The 9554-nt window shown below is 48.1% G+C and overlaps 1 protein-coding gene across 2 annotated transcripts; it reads right to left on the bottom strand.

Annotated features, from left to right (window-relative positions):
* Positions 1 to 929: 929 nt before the first annotated feature.
* On the bottom strand, positions 930 to 2988 carry LOC123040151 (bidirectional sugar transporter SWEET6b-like). 2 transcript variants are annotated; one of them, XM_044463082.1, is made up of 5 exons: positions 2797 to 2983; positions 2393 to 2609; positions 2105 to 2266; positions 1432 to 1551; positions 930 to 1313 (listed from the first exon to the last, which is right to left on the bottom strand). In XM_044463082.1, the coding sequence occupies exons 1-5, from the start codon at positions 2874 to 2876 to the stop codon at positions 1152 to 1154; spliced, it is 741 nt and encodes a 246-aa protein (XP_044319017.1). In that variant the 5' UTR covers positions 2877 to 2983; the 3' UTR covers positions 930 to 1151. The 2 variants fall into 2 exon arrangements, with proteins under 2 accessions (XP_044319017.1, XP_044319016.1); XM_044463081.1 differs by having other exon boundaries at positions 2105 to 2609; positions 2797 to 2988.
* Between the last annotated feature and the right edge of the window lie 6566 nt (positions 2989 to 9554).

Here is a 9554-nt window from a genome sequence, read left to right as displayed (position 1 = left end):
TCTAGAACACGCGAAATGATGCTCATTTCTGGCACGCAAAAAACTGCATGATGCGTCTGTTGTTGTGATCAACTAATTTGATTTGATATTGGGTTCACTATTGGTCGCTTTTGCGACAAAGGAGGTAAAAGAAATCTGATGCAGTTGGGAGTAAGACTGTATGAACACCCGACAAATGAAGTGTTTGGGGTTATGCGGGGCTAGAGACTAACTTAACTAATGCTTGATGGTTGATCTCTGAGTAGTTGTCTGGTGTTGATAAGCTGTGTTACAGTAGCTAGTTTCTGCTTTTGTATAGCCTGGATGTAGAGTGTTGGTTGTTTGCCTCAGTCGTCGGTATGTTGCATCGGTCGTCGGTACGTTGCAGTTGACCAGTTGTGAGGTGCTTTTGCAAGTGGCAGGGGTGCTAGCATATTTTCGTTTGTTGTCGGTCTTGGCTGGGTTCTGCGGCTGTTTAGCTAGCTTGTGCTGCTTGTTTCGATGTTCCTTCAAGTTGGATGGTCTTGTTGTTGCAAAGGGTCTTTTTATTTCCCTTAATGGAAATGTGTGAGGTAGGACTGGATTCTTACTAGTTAGCACCACAAGTTGGTGGGCTAAGCAGCTCCAGTTTGAACCTCACCAGCACCTAATTTGAACACACTATTTTGAGATATACATATAGAAAACAATTAACATGTTAAAAGGTTCAGAAAGTATGTTTAGCGGGACTCAAAAGCCATATCAAACCACTAATTAGGTTAAGTCTGTGTCTCCTTTTCGCTCACACCAGGTTCAAGTTGCATCACCAATAAGATGCCCTTTGGGTGTTTTTGTTCAGAAAACAAAAGATGACCTTGCCAGAAACTTAATACAAACACATAATGGATTTTGAATAATGTAATTTAACAAAGCCATCATGTAAGAGCAGATTGAAAACAGGCAAGCATACATGGTGTCATAATATATATCTGGGATAACTCAGCTGCATTGGTATTTATATACACTTGTAATTTGCACTAGTAGTCTCGGACAGACGACAATGGTTAAACAAAATTAAAGGCGATCTCAGACTCTACTAGCTAACAAAAAGTAGTACTAATTAACATCAACTTGTTGAAGTATCATCCGGTATTAACTACTCAAAATCTTCAGGGCTAAAAACGAAGCCAAGTTTATTTCTCGACGGTGACCGAGACGTTGCCGCTGGTAACGGCGTTTTTGGTGAGGACAGTGGGCAGTTCAACGTTCTTGCCCTTCCTGGGGGTCGATTTGTAGTAGTAAAAGTACAGTATCAGCTGGATGAGGCCGAAGATTGTACCGAGGGCATTGGGGATCTGCACAGAATTTAAAGAGGACATAACAATTAGATCAATCCGCTCTGAGGAGTTCTTGATTGTATGTCTGGCTGGGTTTGAGACTTCTTATTTCCAATCTGTATGTGTATGTACATACCGTGATGTAGATGTCAAACTTAATGAGTGCATAGCCCGTCCAGCAGAGGCCATTGAGGAAGTTCACCAGCGACAGGAAGAACGGCATGTACTCCACACTCTTGGTCCTGATCACTTTACCCTACAAATAAGCAGTACAATATTACTACTTTTATCTTAAATTTTTGAGTTATATGAGTATTTAGTATGCTCGTAAGTTGGTTAAAGCGTCCGTAATTAACAAGCAGCCTGAGCTAGTAATTCACCCTGTAAAGGAAGTTTACCTTTGAGGTAGAAATAAACCGTAGGATTTTGTGATTAAACATATATGATGTAGCATCTTGTACAAGAACTTGGGTGTGTATGAGAGGTGAACAACTCAATTTGGACGTTTTCTTTGAACAGGGATTTGGCATAAACATTAAAACATGAAAGGTGGGTGAATCTTTTGGATTGACATAGATTTTCAAGCAGAATCAACAACAAACAAGGTGTACTACTTAACAAATTAAGGTCTGTCAAAAGCATCCACTAGAACTTTAAAAATAAATTATAGGCAAGTATTTTTCTAGACAACGCATCATTATCACACCATACATGCACAACGCAGATTAATTAGCCACCTGAACTAACAAGTTAAAGCGGTTATCAAAGATCGCGGGTCGATGATCCATAAGTTAGGGTGGTGTACGTACCATGATGGTGAGCGGGGAGGCGTACATGATGGAGCCGAAGATGACACAGAGGATGCCTACGATCATGGAGCGCTTCTCATGGGTGTGGGCGCCGACGAGCACACCGGCCACCACGGCAGCCATGAACGCCGCCTCGATGGCGAGCACGCCGAGCATCTTCCACTGCACGCGCAGCACAGGCACATGGCATGGGTTAGGGCATGCAAAAGGATCTTCTGTACAGAAACTAACGCCGAAAAGATACAGTAGGCCGGATGAGGGGGCATTAGGAGGGTTGCACGTATGTACCCTTGTGTTGTTGGCCGCGTAGATGATGAAGATGATGATGTAGGCGCCCTCGATAACAAGGCCGATGCCGTTGATGGTGAGGACGAGGGTGCTGTTGGGGTGGACGATGGGGAGCCCGTAAAAGAACCAGAGCAGGCAGTTCATGAGCGTCGCCAGGTAGGGGTCCGGCTTGAACTCCTCCACGTCCTTGGCCTTGTAGATTCGCCAGAACGTTGGCCTGCGTACGTACAAGCAGAAAACAAGTATCAGATTCATGCCCTAGCTAGCTGCCACAACCACCTTCGATGTATACAGATTAGATAAGAGGGAGACGAGACAATCCACAAGCCACAACCACGTTCCATGGATGTATACACATTAGGCAAGAAGGAAGAAATACTACAGAAGCGGGGGAGAGGGCTTACACAGGGGAGAGGAAGAGGCCGAAGGAGATGACATTGCCAATGATGCCGACGATGTTCCGGGCCACGTCGGCGGAAACCATGATGCTCAGCTAGATCGACCGCCCGGAACACAACTCGATTGCTCGGGGGAACAAACGACTTCAGGAAGGTTGGTTCTGATTTGTTTGGGGCGTGGGTGGCCCAACTTATATAGTAGGGGGTTAGCCTTCGCCTTACCCAAGTTATATCTGATGTGGATATGGTTATAAGGGTAGGTTAAACGGTTTGATTTGGGTGCAGTCCTTATCGAACTCCCTCTCCGGCCGTGCTCTGCAGACGAAAAAGGATCACGCAGCTAGGAGCTAGCTCCTCTCCCACGTAACAATACTCCAAACCCCCATACAGTCGTACGCAAACAAACAAGGACAACCCTGATCGCCAAACTGTCACGGACCAAGACCGACCCAGTCGGCCCAACGACTGCCGAAGCCCAACACGCGTGTTACCGCAGGCCGTGAAGTGCTGTTACCGAAAAAGGCTTTCGCCCTGCTTTATAAATAAAGCAAACCGTCAGCGAGCGCACATACATGGACTAATTCACACGCACACACCCAAGTCTCACAAGCAAGTACAAAGGTTCTGCTGAGGGCACAGCTCAACAAGCCCACAAAAAACGAAGGCAGCCGCTAGGGGCGAGGGAGGAGCCTAATCGGGCTCTGGCTGAGGCGGCCATGGCGGCGGCGACAGGCGGACGGCCATCGATCGGAGGTCGGTGATGAAGGGCGTCGCGGTCCAGGGGGCGGCTAAGCGGCCGCCAAAGCTGCAAGAAACCAGAGAATTTGAAGAGTGCGTCAGTAGCTCGTCGAAGAGGGGTGCGCGGGATCACAAGCTTATTGCGGACCGTCAAGAGGGTCCAGGCGAGGACCCCTATCTCAAGCCACCTAATGTGGCGAGACGACACGGGGGAGTTCTGGAGCTCGGCAAATAAGTCGCGGAAGTTGTTGTGGCACCAATCGCCACCAACCACTTCCCGAAAGCAGCTCCAAACGAACAGAGCGGATACGCAGGAGAAGAAGATGTGATTCGAATCTTCGGGGACACCGCAGAGGGGACAAATGCCCGAGCCCGGGCCATTCCGTTTACGGACCTCAACCCCGGACGGAACCCGACCGCGAATCCATTGCCACATGAAGATCCGGATTTTCAGAGGTAGGCGAATGGTCCACACTATCGAGAGGGTGAGGGGGGCGGAGGAGGGGGCGATGGCCTGGTAGAGGGACTTGGTGGAGAACATTCTGGTGGGCTCCAGGCGCCAACGCACCTGGTCGGGCCCACCGTCCACCCTAGGCCCATGCAGGGCGACGCAATCCAGCAGCTCGTGCCAAGCAGCAGATTCCGGAGGACCAAAAGGCCCGCGGAAGGCGAGACGCCCTAAGTCAATAAGGGCCCTCTCGACAGAGATCACAGGGTGAACGGCGATGGAGAAAAGGCCGGGAAAGCACGCCGCGAAGGGGGCGTCACCAGCCCAACGATCAAACCAGAACAAAGTTGCCGCTCCGGAGCCAACCGAGATGGAAGTCCCGATGCGGAGAACCGGGAGGAGCTGAACGACCGACTGCCAGAACTTGGAGCCGCCAGTTCGCTGGCAGAAGGCGAGGGGCTGTCCGCGCAGATATTTGTTCCGGATGATGTCGAGCCAAAGACCGCCCATGCCTTGCGAGGTGCGCCACAGCCAACGGGAGAGAAGAGCGATGTTCATCTACTTAGAACACATAATGCCCAGGCCGCCCTGCTCTGTGGGCTTGCAAATGTCCGGCCAACTGACCATATGATACTTCTGCTTGTCATGCTCGCCAGCCCAGTAGAAGTGAGACTGTACTTTGGCAATCTCCTTGTGCAGAGTCTCGTGGAGGCTGTAGAAGCTCATAAGAAACAAGAGGAGGCTGGAGAGGAAAGAGTTGATGAGAATAGTCCCGGCCGCCTTAGATAGCCATCTCCCCTACCAAGGCTCAATGCACGTTTGGAGCTTTGCCACGGCCGGGCGCAAGTCCGCGACGGTGAGCCGGGAGTCACTAATGGGCGTCCCCAAGTAGGTCGTGGGGAAGGAGCCCAGGCGAAAGTTAAGCCGGTTGGCAATGGCGATGCATTCCTCGGGCGGGTAGCCCAACACCATAACATCACTCTTGTCGAAATTAATCTTTAGGCCAGACATTTGTTGGAAGCATAGGAGGAGGAACTTGAGGTTGGAGATGTCCACCTCAGAGCCTTCCACCATGATGATGGTGTCGTCTGCATACTGGAGGAGGGAAATCTCGGACCCACCAGCGAGATGGGGGGTGATCCCGCGGATATGACCAGCCGCCTTCGCCTTATCCAGGATGGCGGCAAGGGCGTCGACGACCATGTTGAACATGAACGGGGAGAAGGGGTCGCCTTGTCTAACCCCACATAAGGTGGGAAAGAAAGGGCCGATCTCGCTGTTAATGTTAACAGTCGTTCGACCCCAGGAGACCATCTGCATCACTCTGGTGATCCAGCGGTCGTCGAAGCCCTTCTGAAGTAACACTTCCCGAAGGAAGGACCACCTAACAGTATCATAGGCCTTATGGAAATCGATATTCAAGAAGACCGCCTTGAGGTGTGCTGTTGGTGCTCTACTCCCTCGATCCCATAATATAAAAATCTTTTTGACACTATGCGACGGAGGGAGTAAAACACAATTATCTTTCTACTATTAACGTGGAGTACGTAGATCGTTTTGTTTCGTTTGGCTGCCTCACTCCCCCATCGATCAAACGCCCTAACGTCCATGTCTCAACGATTTTTATCCTAAAAAAAACCCAACTCTTGTTCTCGGGTTTTTAACGGCCTTTTGTACTACCTAGAAACAAATCGCTCCACCAAGTCCTCTCTCCTCTAGGGTTGTGCCTCCCAATGCCTCCTCCGCCTATAACCAGCGAGCATTCTACACCATTGCAGCAGCCCCCATTACTTTCTCCTACATAACCGTCTTCTCCCCCAAGGAGCTTGCAGAGAGAAGACAAGTGCTGCGACAGCAGCAGGAGGTGGCCTGGAGGCACGGGAATGGTTTTGCCTGCAGTCGGTGGCCTTCTCCAAGGGCCTGCTGCAGCGCGGCGAGCCTGATGCACCGCGACGGGCGCTGCACCGTAGTGCGGTTGTAGGGGATGGACATAATGCGGCCACGAGGATTTTGGTGGACCAACGAGCAAATTCTAACAAATTCTTCCACCAAGGTCGGTTTATCAAATAGCTTTTCCGATCTGTCCCAAATAACTCACAGGTTCTACTATGAATATTGATGTATTGAAGTCAATGGCTTCCCGCTATATGATGTGATGTCTACCGATTTCCCTTTTCCCTTTTCTCAAAGGTTCTCCACCCTCTAGCAGACCTCTTCCTCCATCTTCCTAACCCAATCAACACTACTGATGTTGAGTATCGTGATTATTTAGAAAGCATAGGATAGCGTAGAATTTATTCTATCTTGTTTTGTACTGCAAGAGGGTCTTGTAACTCCTATATACTATATCTATATGCCTACGAGGCTCAAGCAATACAATATCAATTCCTGCAATCACTTCTCTATTCTTCTACATGGTATCGGCCTTTCCTCGATCCTAAACCCTAGCCGCCACCATGTCCGCACCGCGCTGCCCCGGGGAGGTCGATCTCCTTGGTCTCCACCGGGGGCCGCACAACTCGTACCTTGGGTTCGTCTGCCGGTCATGTTGATCGATTGCACTAGAGAGGATTTTCCCTTTTCTGTTTTTGGATTATTTTTCTCTCTTGCCGATTGATTGACCGGTCTTTCTTTCTGGTCTGATCCATAGGTCGGTTTATGTCACCCGCCGCCCCATCGATCCTCATGCGCCTCTACTCCAACTACGACGGTGGCTACACCGGCCAGTGATCCACCGTAGGCTCGTCATCACCAAGGTCTCCTGATTTCAACAACTATGTCATGCGTGGCCTAGTGCTACCACTAGTAGAAAACATACTTTATTTTTGGATCATTAGTCCCGGATTGGATTCGGCTCGGTACTAGTGTGACCATTAGTGCCGGTTCCAACGGCTAGGGGGCGGGCATCATTACTCCCGGTTCGTGTTGAACCTCGAGTACCGGTTCGTGACACGAACCGGGACTAAATGGGTGGTGGCAGGCTGGTGGCAGGCTAGGGCCCCGCTAGCACCTTTAGTCCCTGTTCGTATCACGAACCGGGACTAACAATAGTCCTATATAAAACCTTCGTCCATCCCCAGCTCTTTCCCCTTTCCTCTCTTCTCTGTTCTTCCCCTCTTGCTCAAGCTCATCCTCCATTTTTACAAAACTTTGTCAAGGTTTGAAGGCACCCCATCCATCCAAGTGTTCACAAAGGTTAGAAACTTCGTCCTTCCATCCCTCATTGCTAGATTAGCTCTTGCAATGCTCTATAATTATAGTGATTTATGGGTTTAGTTTGGGAGTATTTATATGTGGTAGTTTATTTGATTTATATGCAATTTGAGCTCAAATTAACTTCTTTGTTTGCAAGTGTAGGTGTGGTTTACTTAGTGCCTTCCCGTCCCCGTCCTAACCACCATCGATCGCCCGCACCATCTCATCACTGGCACCACCTTGGTGAGCGTCTTGTTCTTATCCTTTTTAAAAAAAAAATCATGTTTGTGTGATTTAGATAGCTACTTGTATAATTTTCTTACCCGTACGTTGTTTGTTATACATAGTGGCATGATTTTGATATCGGATGTGGTATATATATTCTCTTTTATAACTATCTGTTGCATTTCATGTTTGTGACAATTATGCCGACCAACGTGACAGATGTTTTTTTATCTAGGAGGTATGTGAACCGGAAATTCTAACCGACCCTCTTGTCGAGAGGTTAAATTTACTTGAACAAGGAAACGAGTATTTGAAGAAAAAATTGAAAAGAATTGAGGAGGAAAAGATGGAATTGGAGTTGCATGTTGCCAATGTCATCGATGATCACAAGATCAAGACGGATGCAATGCGCTTGAAGATTAGAAAATATGCCATTGATAGTGAGTCTTGGTATCATTATGTTGTTGCATCAATTGTTACCTTAGTTGTGATCTTAATCGCATTTGTTGTTGCATTTAAATGCTTTAGCTAGAGAGTTTGTATGTTGTTTTATGAGAATAAGTGTGTATGAACTTGTATTAATTTGGTCTTTTTGGTGTTCTGTAATGAAGATGAGCCGACAATGGATGCATGATGACCAATGCTCTCAAGAACCATTCACATCCACCTGTTTGAGTCCGAATGTCCAGCTTTAACTGTTGGATCAAGCACGGAGAATGAGGGGTCCTAATAGAAGAGAATGAAGAAGAATAGGATGAGGAGAACTATCATGGCCATGGGTTTCCTGAATACAATGGTACAATAATGGGGGAAGAAGCTGAGCCGGCAATGCGTGAAGAAGCTGAAGAAGAGGCATCAGATGAGCCCGCTGATGATCTTGCTCGGGCCATTGCCGTTGCAAAGAGAAACCGCACAAGTGAAAAGGAGAGGCTGAAGTTGCAGTGCATGTTAGAGGATCACAAGAAATTGTTGTACCCAAATTGCGAAGATGACAAGGAAAAGCTGGGCACCGCACTGAAATTGCTGCAATGGAAGGCAGAGAATGGTGTATCTGACAAGAGATTTGAAAAGTTTCTGATAATGTTAAAGAAGATGTTTCCAAAGGACAACGAATTGCCCGACAGTATGTACGAAGCAAAGAAGGTTGTCTGCCCTCTAGGATTAGTGGTGCAGAAGATACATGCATGCCCTAATGACTGCATCCTCTACCGCGGTGAGTACAAGGATTTAAATCCATGAATGGCAATGCGCTATAAGATCAGCCGCGATGACCCTAGTGATGTTGAGGGCGAGCGCCCTAGGAAGAAGATTCCTGCCAAGGTGATGTGGTATGCTCCTATAATACCACGGTTGAAACGTTTGTTCAAAAACAAAGAGCATGCCGAGTTGATGCGATGGCACAGAGAAGACCATAAGAAAGACGGGAAGTTGAGAGTACCCGCTGACAGGTTGCAATGGAGAAAAATTGAGAGAAAGTGGCGGGACTTTGCAGATGACCCAAGGAACATACGGTTTGGTCTAAGAACAGATGTCATTAATCCTTTATTCATTAAAAACCGGGGCTTTCACTACTTGAATCAGGAACTTTGTCGTCAGCCGGTTCTTTGTCGTCAGCTAACTGATGCCAAAGATGGTCTTTGCCATCAGCTGGAGGGAAATGGACGGCAAAGAAGCAGCTGACGACAAAGAAATTGTTTACCATCCGCAATATCTTTGTCGTCAGCTAGCTCATGGCATAGAACCTTTGCCGTCCGCTAGCAAATGGCAAAGTGGTTGGATGGACCACTGGCGATAGCCACCTAACGACCACTTTCTTTGTCGTCCGCTAGCTGATGGCAAAGAATCTTTGCCTCCGCTAGCACACGGCAAAGAAAGTGGGCAAACTAAGGTCTGTTAGTTAGGCTCTTTGTCGTCTGCTAGCAGACGGCAAAGAGCCGTGCCCTATCTAACAAAACGCCCAGCCCTGCCCCTCTCTCCCCACATCTTTCTCCCTTCCCTCGTCCCAACCCCGCTGAAAGTGCAACTATCCCTGGGTGGTTTTGGTAATTCCTAACAGCATATATCTCATTGAGCTAATGCTACTTCAAGATAAATATTTCAGGGAAGCTCAATGATTGGCATGGCATGGATGAGAAAAATGGATCCCTCAAAATGCTAA

The sequence above is a fragment of the Triticum aestivum genome, chromosome 2B (assembly GCF_018294505.1).
Source record: "Triticum aestivum cultivar Chinese Spring chromosome 2B, IWGSC CS RefSeq v2.1, whole genome shotgun sequence".
NCBI classification, from domain to species: domain Eukaryota; kingdom Viridiplantae; phylum Streptophyta; class Magnoliopsida; order Poales; family Poaceae; genus Triticum; species Triticum aestivum.
The sequence above is the reverse complement of the archived record's forward strand: the minus strand, read 5'-3'. Positions and strand labels throughout refer to the sequence as shown.